A 12,479-nucleotide genomic window follows, 5' to 3' on the forward strand; every position below is an offset into this window, starting at 1 on the left:
AATACAGTTTCTCCATCTAACATTGTTCCTAAACTTCGAGGACGTCTTATCCTAAATTTGCTTCAGCAGACAGCTCTTTAATTCTCGCTGAAAAACTCGTATTTCCTCGACTTAATCCCTGTGTGTCGAAGCAGAAGTCAGCCCCCTGAACCTGCCCGATTTATTAATCGTGGAACACGTTTGAGAGTTGGGGAACGCGTCGAGATCGTTTAAATTACGACACCGAGCGTAGTGGCAATAATGACGATCGTAATATCGCGCGCTCTTCGAGAAGCACTCGATTAATTTAGCCGTGGTCTCGGGACATTAATTATCCTCGTCAGCGGCCGATTAATTATGCCCACCGTCTCCCCCACAAACCACGTGTACGTGCACGTTGTAACTGGCAGTGGGGCCCTTGTTGCCAGTCATGCACGTTTGACAGGGAAACTCCTGTCTGCTTTGGAGCAGCTAAATATTGCTGCTTTGGTATCGACGTTTCGAAATTTGCAGAATGTTTGAAGAACGAAGGGGTGGATATGAGATATTGTTTCTTGTATTTGATACAGAGTATTTTTATTAGTTTTAGTTAAAGTATTTATTAAACCCTGCATGTTTTGCGTATGTTGCAAGGAAACTTCAATTACGTATCTAAGAAGCTGTTGCTATTTTATTTACTAATTTTTCTTAATGATTTTTAGGGTACTTTGAATTATTTTAGTTTGACTAAATTTGAACATGAGTTACTTTCTTAGATTGTCGAATTTTCCTAGTGTTATATTGGACTACGCAAAGCATGCACAACTGGAGAAATGTATGTTATTTAAATTCAGTGAAACCAACAAAATTAGTAATAATTTTGTATCTTTCCTTGGACGCAGCTGTTCGCCGGGACCGCCTGTATGTTCAAGTCTCACAACAAGGTTTGTTCCCATTGAATCTGCAAATATTGTGTTTGTCTTTGTAGTACGCTGTCGTTTCATTTTATTTCATTTTATTTCATTTTCTCCCCTTATTGTACATACATTCTTCTGCACACTACCATTGCATTTTTTGCACCAAAGTTCTATGCTAAAGACACTTACTGTTCTCTAAAATACTTATTTTAAAATAAATTGATAGAAACTGAAATAGAATCAAAAGTACCTGCAATTATTTTAAAATAATTATTTTACTCTACTATTGCAAACAATTTTCATTCTCATGCTTTCCCCCTAGCACATTCCAAAAGAAGAGGCTTCTAAACAGCCTCTAGCATTTGCATGAATCACTCCATAACTGTGTTCTCTCACACCTCACAGACTCGTCAACGTCTCAAATTTACAGTTTAGCTACTGTTATTAGATAAAAGATACTTGAGAGACTCCAGAACAGATTTCAGACAGCAGATCATGCAGCAGTCGTTCCACAAACAATTCTCTCCCTCATTTAGCGTCTCGAACGAGTGTCTTCTATCAGCAGATTCGCGGCTCCGTAGATCGCGACTAATTGTTTCCTTGGCTCATCGAGTCGCGAGCGCGCGAGGGAGAGGGCCAAGAGCAAGGAAGCTCGAAATCGGGGGGATCGAATTAGCGAGGAGGCTGCGTCTTCGACTCGTTACTCTCTGCCAGCCGTTTCTTCAGTTGTCTGCCGAGGGATGCTGCTCCTCTGAATTCACTCAGACGGCTAGACAACGCTCCCCCCACCCATTCGAGGCTCCACGTTCTCGCCTAATGCGATTTCCTACGCGACGAGTCGTCGCTGTTCTTCGTCCTCGCACGAAGACAACCTCTTCACGTTCTGCCCCGCCAGCTCGCTACCGAAAGCTGCCGCGCTGTTTAGTTTCCACGCACGTAGTTAGTTCGGTTGCTCAGTTGTCTATGATGCCTCGTGTTTGCTCGGGCCCCGCCGTTTCACGGTGTTTGCGAGACTATTCTGTGTAGAAAACTAGTCTCGACCCTTCGAGCTCCTGTTCTCCGCTGGTATTCAAACACCAGGTTTGGCAAACTTTTGGCGGTCGACTGCGCGTCATTCGCGAGGAGTTTCGGGACTTCGGTAGGCATAGAGGTGACTTGGAGATTAGGGGTGGATGGGGGATGGATGGATATAGTGGTGGTTAAAAAAAGGTTTAAGGCGTGCAGTGGGCCAGGTAATTGGAATAAGCTGTATCTCTTCTTTGAGATTGTATCCTTTTTTTGAGAGTAGAAAATGCACTTGCATTTGCTTTTTGCCTGCAGGCAGATTCCTTCGCTGTTGTTCTGGATTTTAGTAGTTAATATTACGTTAAGTAGTGAAACACTGCAAGTTCAGTCACTCGTAACACGTTAGTTGTCCATAATCGATCTCAGCGGTGACCGTAGTTTTTAACCTGAGAATCTCTCGCGTTTCCTCCACTGTTCTGGATAACTACAGCGTCTCAAACACAATTCTTCGATTAAATCTAATTCTATATGCTAGTATAAATATTCCAGCATACAATGTTACGCAGAATACCGCGACAAAATGAGACTCTACTCAATCTCCACATTTAACTTCACACAGCGAGCGTAATTTTCCTTTTGAGAATTTTTCACGCCTACTCAGTGTAATCATCCATCACGCTATCATCTTCAGCCACAAATTACTCCTGCTAACAACTCCCCATTATATTCCAATAACAAACTTCTTAATTAAGGTAACTTCTCCCAGCAATGTATGCACAGCTTACACAGAATGCTTGTAAAGGAAACGAGGTCACGTGTTCTCGGCAGGAATCGTTCGAGCAGAATGCAAATAGTAATTGGCGGGCCCGACGCGGATTGTTGCGCGGGCGATGTTCGCAGCCAATACGGGATCATGTAATTGGACGCATTTGTTGGCGGCAGCCTGGTAATTGCAGTTAACGCGGCGACTGCGACTGCAGTCGCAGCTCGTTTAACCGCGATTGATCGCGAATCGCTCCCCCCTCCCCTTCTTCAATTGGTCCAAGCGAAAATTGAGTTTGGAAAAATCGAGCCTTCCTCTTTGTCGCGAGCAGTTTTGCTCGCTCGAGCGTCCCCGCGCGGACGGTGCAACAGATGGACAGGAAAAACGAAACGAGCCTCTCCCTTAATGGATTTTCCATCCGTGTTCTGTCTCTATAATTGGGTTCGAATAATTCGAGGGTCGAGTGAAATTGCTGGGAACTCGGGGAAATGAAATTGCGAGTATCTTTTGCGTCACTGAATTGTAATGCACGGCTGGAAAAGTTGGGGCAATGGGATGAGGGAATGGGGTAAAGTGTTTGTTAAAAAGTTTACTGTTGCGCGCGTTGATCGAGCGGAAATTTAGTTTCTCAACGTTCGAGACTGTTGCAAATTTTTCGTCCAAAATTCTATTAAAAGTTGTACCTATTAACAATCGTAAAACTGTAGCAAAGTTCGTGTCGATTTTCTCTCAATTTTCCAGTTCGTGGAACTGTCGTCCTCTGTTGGTAAAAGGTAATGCATTTAACGATCGATCGTTTACATAGTCTTACTCGATGTTCGAACTATTTGTTCACTGCTTACATTTATCTGTCACATTAGTGGAGACGTAGGAACAATTAACCGATAGAGGAGACACAGTTAGTAGTTGTACTCAGTGTGTACTAACGAAAGATAACTTTTATCTTGCACTATGTATAACTCGGTGTTTGAATATGCATAACTGGAGTTTACAAAACTATTCGAGTCGGTGGTTCACTGCGCATGGGTTATCAAGGCAAACGAGGACAGTCCTTCGCAAATATTTGCCTGGCCAGTCGCGAAATGTCCATTTCGACAGTGCGGGCAGAAATTTGTTAGGGCCGATAATTGGCAAATAATACTGAACGATGCGGGCAGTCGAGCGCGCGAAACAAATCGCAATTAATATCTCTCCTCTCGCTCTCTCCTCCCTTCTAGTTTGCTTACGCTCTTTATCGTCGATAAAAACGAGAAGTAACTCGTTTCAGAGAAATGGAAGATTCTAAAAATACAAATTCTATACTCTAGATGCCAATTAAGCCCTTAACTCGATTTTTTTGAAAATGTAATATACATCGGTCTGCTACAACCACAGAATTAAGACCTGAACTCGAATTTTCTTGAAAACTTGACGCAGGTAGATGTGTCTCACGAGCACAGATACGTCCCAGTATTTTTAAGGATCACATATACTTCATCCAATATTATACTCTAAGTGGTTTCGATACCAGTAAATTCAAGAAATATGCTTCGACCACCATTATATTCTAGCAGCCTATATTTAACTTTTTATCTTAAAAAAAAAATAAAAAACAGTTGTTTCCCCTTTTTTTGTGAAACGACCTGCCACATAATTCGCATGTTTCGGGTACTCAGACGATTCCAAGAAACAGAGTCGACCCTCAGAAGGTTTCATGAGGCCCCATTGCGCGGCGATGGTGAACACCGCGTTCAACGAGTCCTAATTAGTGACGTCAGCGTGTCGTCAGGTCAATCTACGGTATTTTAAGATAAACCAGCAGACACGATTCAGTCTGGTTGTCCAGCTCCACGAGGGAACTCGGTCGCCGTGTAAACGGCGCCTCCTTTTTCTCGCGGCTACCTTCGCCAGCGATCGTCTCGATCCAAGGAACCGGTCTCGACGATCCGATGACATCGGACGCGGCCCTGATACGATTAATTAGACGCGGTCATCTGGCTAATCCGATCCGCGGAAATGGACGTGATTCGAGGTTACGTGAGTGTCGAGATGCCTGCATCGCTTCTGGTGGAACTTGCATGTGTTATATAGGGTACAGTAATTTTTGCGATCGAGGAAAATGATAAAGTTAGCGATGAGCAGAAATTTCGATGAGATGAGGATTTGTTTTGGAAGGAATTTATGTGACGTAAAGAGTTTGATAGGTATCAGAGAATTAGAAAATCTTGTTTAACTTGAAGAAACTGTTTCCATGAGGAATCGGTATGCACAGGTTGACAGTTGATTGTACAGGTGATAGTGAGAAATACTTTAAGATCACACGTCTAATTTATTTCTTTAATAGAGTTTGCAGCTGTACACAGGGTAGTTATATCTTTCCTATCGCAAGTCTCTGCTGCCTCCTTTCACTCTTCCTCGTCTGTGTTCGCGTAATCCAAGCAGTTCGTCTTACTATATTCTAATAATAGCTACAGGTTGCACAAATACCGCACTATAAATTCGAGGCTACTGGCCTTAAATCTAAGTTTATTGCGAATTTCTGAGCTTTTAGCGTGAGATACTGCTACATATTTTCCCTTATGCGTGTCGTAAATATTTCTACCAGTTTCTGCTTCCTACTGGAGAATATGCACTTTGGTCGTCACGAATCTCTCTATGTTTAAGGTGCAAGGTCTAAAGTACCTTTCTCGGGTATAGAGCTTCCGTCTTATAAATTTTTGTCGCCTTTGCTTTGGACTGCAGCCATCTTGTTCCACCTCGAGTTTGGGTATTCAAAGCAAAACCTTGTTCTAGTTTCGAGATGTTGGAATAGTTTCTTGATGTGTTCAGTTCAAGATGCACTCAGTGTCATTTCGAATTTTCAGTACACCTATACAATTACAATATTTGTTACTTTTTTTTTTAAAGACAGTCTGCACAAATTATCAGCTATTCTTCTTTATTATTTAATAAAGGAACCATTTAATAGTCCCTGTGAGGGGTATTTAATTCCATAAGGGGAACATGAAATAACATTTCAGTTAAGGGAAGATGAATAGCAATATTAGAAAAAATTAATGAAGTAGAAATTTTATAGAGACCCTTCTTGAAGCAAGATTATACTTCTAAAAAATAAATATGTCATAGAACTATTCACGTTTTAAAGAATAATCCCAGAAGGTCAAGACATAAAATACTGAAAATTTAAAAATATTATGAAGCTTCTAAAAATTCTATGACTCATGTATTAAAATTCTATGAACTTCACTTACTTTGCAATCTTCCTTATCATTAACTGTGTTTGAATACACAAGGCATTCGACAATAACTATCACAAGTGTTAAGGAAAAATTCTACGCTTACAGTCACAGTTGAAGTGTGTCTGACTAGTGGATATTCTACTGTCAGCGCGCGCTAGCCAGGTCAGGCACAGCGACAGTAGAATGAGTTACGTAGAACCAGTCAGGTCAGACACATTTCACTTATCGAGACGGCATTGTACTAACATTTCGACTGCTTTCGGTTTCAGTTGGGAGACGCAATGTTCGTCGAGCTGCCACGTGTCCGATTGGACGGTGGCGCACGTGCTTTCCGACAGCATTGGGGCTACGAATCGCGACCCTTGGCACCTCCACCGCCATTGATCGAGGAAGACGAAGCGGCAGTTGAACCGGAAACAGTCAGCCTTCGGGAAGCCAACACCGCGTCTCCAATAGGTGAGTCTTACGACCGCAACACAGAGAAAATTAATCTTGTTTAAGCAGCGTCGCGTACAACGAGGTGTGGGGATAATTAGACTCGAGCTAGAAAGAAACGAGAAACTCTGTGGAGAACTCTTACAGGGTTCAAAGTAACCCTTTCCTTACAGTTCTAGTTTTTACTCAATTTAATTTACTTTTTCTCCTTTTTATTAAGAATTAGTGTAATTTACATTGGGCACTTCTTCATATTTTTGTGTCTTTGAAATAAAATCATTTATAAAAACAGAACTCTTATACGTAAACTGAGGAGTTATTTTTTGACTGAGAGTTATTTATTAACCTGCAGGATTAAAGGAAAGTGTTATATTTACAATACAAATTTTTTTTTAATCCTTTGATAGTTTATCTCGAGTGAGACTCGGGTATGACATGACGTCGATAAAAATAAAATAAAAAATAGTACAAAGTGTAGAAGTATTTCAAAGAATTAAAAAAAAAGCATTTACTATTTTTTACCAAAATTTGCAATTTTATTAAACATTTAAAAGGTTTCAATCCGAAGGCACAGAAATATGGACAAATAAGATAAGTGTCCCAATAGCTGACCATGTTCCAGTACCTCAACACTAACACTAATTTTATTTAATCTTGAGTTTGAATTCTAATGTATCTAATACAAGAACAAAAAATACTCTCATAAAATAGTATACTCAGCGACTAAGGTGCACTTCAAGTATCTAAATATGTATAAAAATCCCTAAGAAGCTTGACCACATACTGGAACATTCGACATCTTAAGTGTCCAGGTACTAGGACATTTACCTTATCCTAATTCAAGTTCCACATCGAATCGATTTGTACTTTTAATATTCCCTGGCTCGATATCCCCCACGCCATGCTCATCCACATAATGCTCTTTCCTCGCAAGACTTGCTTAATGGTTCTCGTTGGTAATGAACCAGCACCCAGAAGTATTGAGTCCCACGGTGGCTGACGAGACGAGACGGAAGCAACCGTTTCGTGGGCGCAAATCGCGCGGATCCCCGGCTCTCGTCGATTCTTTATCTCGCTGGCTAATGCCAGGAGAATCGGGCCACCCTGTATTAATTGCGCTTTGTCCCGATCGTCGCCGAAACAGCCATCGTTGCTACTGCTGACAAACACTGGCGGCTGTGTTCGTAACGAGCAGACATTGTTTGTGAGGTGCAATTCCCCGAGGGTGTACCGTTCCTCGTTTAAAGAGCGTCAACACTCAGCGACAATGACGCCTTCCCACTTCTGCTGAGCTCTCGGTCAATTTTTAATAAGCGGCGATTATTGCTGCGCGATGCAGAAATTGGGGTTGATTGGAAAACGAGCTCCATCGAGTCATTGTACGGTGGGGACCGTGAAAACTGCAGCTCGTTAAAATCAGCAATTTTTTATTGAACGTTTTAGTCAGCTTTTGGAAGTCGATGAATTGAAATTTTTCATTTGTGATATGAGTGGTATGGAATTGTTTGTGATTTTGGGAGTGAAAGGTTTGAGTTATGCTTTTTACTTAAAATATTGGGATATTTATAACACATTTCAGGATTGTTGTAGTCACTGTATTCGGAATTCAGTTACTTATGCAATTTTTTAAAGGAGTGATGCAGTTTTATTTACCACTATTATTTTGTATATTGTTTGATAGGGTGAGGGTGGTAGACACATTTTAATTAGAGGAAAAAAGGATTCATTTGTTGTTTGGAATATAGTTTTAAAAAATAGAGCCCTGTTTGAAATTAGAGTCGAGAGAGTATCATTGTATGGTAAGTTCCATGTTGAAGTGATAACGTGGGTATTCTCTAGTCTTCTTGCTTGATTTTAAGTGAAGAGTATTATTTAATTGTGTATTACTGTATGTGTTAATTTATGAACTTGTGTGAGTTTAATTGTGAACATAGAATTGTTATTTTTCATGGCAATTATATTGTACTTAAGCTGGAAATTAGTAGGTTGCCCAAGGATTTCTGCATTATCGATGCTCTCGTGTTACTAGCAAGTGGAAAGTGCTTTCCATGCAGACCTGCCAAGCCTGCAGTCGGTAAATCATTTCTGTAATCCACTGTAGATGCCGTAGATAGTCAGAAGATACTCTTCATTTAAAAATAAAATTTCAAATTAAACTACAAATCGCAGATTCGTGTACCTGGATAAACAAATTAAAGTTAAAGTTAAAAACTTGATAAAATTGTTCGAAATATGAACAGTAACATAGTTTATTAAATAAGTGAAATGATTTACATAGTATTTGAAGGAGAATAAAACTGCATCTCATAAATGAAAAACCAAACTAAAGATAAAATCTTTAAAAAACTTCAGAAGCGAGCAATACTTAAACCACTTTAAACATTCTCCACTTTACTCAGTTTCTACTTTGATTTTACTCTAAAGGCTGAATCTAAATCGCTTGGAAATTTAAGAAAGATTGGAAGAAGCATCCATCAGTGGCCTTAGCTTGAAAGACTTTAATGTCAGCTGTGACATCACTTCTCTTGCCAGGGACTTTCCTTCATTTATCATTTTACCCCTTGGGGACATTTTCTTGGCGACCCTTGGTTTTCTTATTTCCTCCCTTTCACCCTATATCTGTGCTGTCGCTTGGAAAATGGTGCTCGCACGAGCGCGCAGCGACGCCACTATTGTCGATCGACCTTCACCATCGACTATGCCAAGAATTCTTTGTTATAACTTCGCCCTTTACTACGAAAGTTCTTCTCACCTTTTGAGCGATGAATTCGGTGACCCCAGAAGAAATTTCCAGATTCGCGTAACACGCTCTCATCACGAAACCTTGCAAAAGAGGTAAAATGTTTCCCTTATTCAACCCTTAAATCCATAGTTCTCCCATAAACAAAATTAAAATTTAAGCACCATAAATTTCTCAAAAAAATAATTAGCCAATTACACACCACAATAGTTACACTCTTTTATAGAAAAATCATCGCAAAATTGAGACACAAACAAGAAGCTACTACAAAACCTAATAGAAATTATATTTAAAAACAATTAATAGTGACGAATCAATTATTTTACTCCATATTTTCCAAAATAAAATAACACTTGTATTATTTATATACAAAACCAAGCTTTTAAAGAGAAGAACACTCTAAAACCTCTCTAAAAAAACTCCATCGCGGATGTCAGGTCTCAGAGCTTCCGGAATAGCCTATTCACTAACAATGTACCACAAACGCGTATCGCCCAATTGGGCGTTGAAGTCTCTCAAGCGTCGGGGTGAAACAGCAACTAGGGGGATGGAGGATCCCATTGCTGGCGCGTCGTTTTTTTTCGTCCCGTGACGCGCGGCCGCGCGTGATTATAATTATTATTGAAATTGCACGCGGCCCGTAATAACACGCGTGTAACGGACCCATTTCCGAGTGACGGCAATCACGCGACGCAACGGGGATTATTAATTTAAACGTAATACCACGTCGAGATCGCGGAGTGGATAAACGCGCGAGCATATCGCGTCTGTGTTCCGTGGTGATCGATTGAACAGCTGAGAAATCGATTATAGTTATTTAGGATTCCATCGGGAATACGAGTCACTATTTTGTTATAGTCTTCTGGCTACTCAGTCGTTGCTTACTTCGTGTCAGGAGAGACGTTCAAGCTAGTGGTTTCGTTTCGAGGATACTTTTAAACGAGGAAGTATTCTTTTTTGAGTTCGTTGAGAATTTGAACAAATTGCAAGTACTTTATGAGTACTATACAAATTTTATTTGTATTCTCAAAATAAATATGCAATTACCTACTTATTGCTATGAAGAATACTATTTACCACAGTAGTGGAACCGAATGAAATTTTAGCTGAATTGAGATAGAATGAAACAATGGAATAGTAGATCCAAATGTTTCATATAGAAGCAGATATTTCTAAGATCCAAGTGTTTCGAAGAGAGGAGTTGAGAGCCGCTTGAAAGACTTTCCTGATGCGATCATCGCTCAAGTATTGTCTGAAGCACCGGACATGCCCTCACCGGAAGACGCATCCTAGCCTGCTCGGTTAGGTTCCCTCCTGTCACCAGGCTGGTCCGACGATGAGGTGCGTCCACGATGCACGCGTGAATGCACTCGTGTTTTCCACCCACGCATAATTCATGCTCAAGCCCCGCGGACGAATCCTCACGATTGCCACACACGTCCGTGTAAGCCTTCGAAAGCGTTCCTCTCGTTACATAACGCTCTCTGACGTTGCGAGGAGACTTCTACTCTTTTCTGAAGCTAGCTCTACACCAGCGAATAATTCACGAACACTTGCAATATTTGCACGAATATTTCACGAATATTTGCAAACAGTTCGCAAGCTTTTTATCACTTTTACTACATTTTCTTGTGAACATCCAGAACAGAATGAATTTCTAGTTCCAGCTTGTCCACTTACTGGGACGTTTACCATCTTAAGCATTCATCAGGGTACATATTAAAACATTCACCTGTCTCTGCAGCAAAACAGCAGAAGCAGCATAAGTAATCTCTCTCTCTAACAAACCCACAAAAACCCTAGAATCCCTCTAAGAGGTGCTCCTCTGACAGTGGCAAGACGTCATTGCAAGATCTTCATAAACTTCTGGCAAATAAACCAGCGCATTGCAAGCGCCACTTAGGGTCGCACCTCGGGCGCGTTTCTCGATAGTAGTCGCAGCTGAATTATTACAACTTCGAGATTTCCATAATGTGCCTCCAACGAACCCTTCGAGAAAAACAGCGCAGCGAGCTCGGTGATCCACGAGGCGGCTAATAACAGCTGCTCGTGGGTAGCTAAACGTAACATCGCGCGGAGAAGTGAAGCAGCGGACGGTGGAACTTCGCAGACCCCTAATTTCGGACGATTATAAACCAATTAGCGCGGACAGCTGGATCGCCGCGGATAGACGATAATATTTTTCGCGGAAAGTCGCGTGACTCTTGTGCACCGCGAATGGGGACCGTTAAGCGGGGCGAAGAAGCGCGATTAAGCGTTTCTTTGCGAGCTAATCGCGCGATTCGCATGCTCGCGGCGTCTACTCGAACGTGACGCGACCACGGCGACGCGTCTCTGAATCTCTAATGATCAGAAATCAACCTCGGAGACTGGGGGATGGGATGTTCCCGCGAGTGATGGTCGGGAAACGGCGCGGAACGTTTCTGGCCTGCGAGCTTCGAATATTTCTGTACGAGTTCTCTTTATTCGTTTTGCTGAATTCTCGGAGTTACGTCCACTGAAATAGGTTAACAGTAACTGCGTTATCTGCTGGCGAGCAACGGTAGGTTTCACCTCGTGAATTAATGATAGTAGGTTTGTACATGGTGCTTAAAGATGGATGTTACCATGCTGGAAAATTTAAGTCTCAGATTCAAGCACTGTGCAGATTAAAGGAAAAATTATATTCTTTTAGTTTTCTGAAATTTTTCTCCTTTATCTTCTTTTCTGCCTTCTTTTCATATGGAAGATAATTATACATTTTTGGTCACTGGAAAAATAGTATATGGTACTTCGTACTAAATTTCATGTATGTGATTTTAACTATTGTAGTTTAAGTTAGATTCTTGAAACATTATCTCTGGTTGCGTTATCCTCAAGTAGGATCAGCAGGGTACTATAATACTGCTCTTAAAGTGTTCATTATCCTAAAGGTTTGCGTAACACTTAGTAACACTGAAAAATACTTTCTAGTTTGCTCTTGATACATCAGAACAATTAAGCCCTCGTTTACACTCACGACCCTAATTTCCCTATTGTTCGCCAGGTGCGATTTTATGCTTCCAGCGAGGCTTGCTAATTGTAGAGTCAACTGCTGTTGTAGTGTACTGCAACCAGGGAAATATGCTGAACGTTGTTTAGCATGTATTGCACGGAACGATATAGCCAAAAATTATTGATGTTGTTATAAACTAAATAAGTTCCTAAAATCCTCATTTCACATAATATGTAAAAAATTTAACAATTTTGCTAACACTTTAGAGAATGAAGGTGTATTTTACTTATTTATCATTTGTAAAATTGATAAGAAATATGTAATTTATAAGCTGTAGTTGGTCCATATATTGCCTAGTATTTGATAAATTAAAAATCGTTGTTTGATAACTTAATAATAGTTTCTAAGAAAGAAGTGGTCAGTTTTTTCTATCAATTCTCTTCTGCAGGAAATGCATCACTGCGGTATA

At 40.7% G+C, this 12,479-nt stretch overlaps 1 protein-coding gene across 1 annotated transcript in view; it reads left to right on the plus strand.

Moving 5' to 3' along the window:
- Nucleotides 1–12,479, plus strand: part of LOC143178522 (uncharacterized) — a 172,674-nt gene that overhangs the window by 143,911 nt on the left and 16,284 nt on the right. Inside the window, exons 3-4 of the mRNA XM_076377246.1 lie at nt 861–902; nt 6,131–6,317. Coding sequence (XP_076233361.1) covers nt 861–902; nt 6,131–6,317 — 229 coding nt within the window. The remainder of the gene's footprint in view (nt 1–860; nt 903–6,130; nt 6,318–12,479) is intronic.

This window comes from Calliopsis andreniformis, chromosome 4 (genome assembly GCF_051401765.1).
Source record: "Calliopsis andreniformis isolate RMS-2024a chromosome 4, iyCalAndr_principal, whole genome shotgun sequence".
In the NCBI taxonomy this organism is placed as follows: Eukaryota; Metazoa; Arthropoda; class Insecta; order Hymenoptera; family Andrenidae; genus Calliopsis; species Calliopsis andreniformis.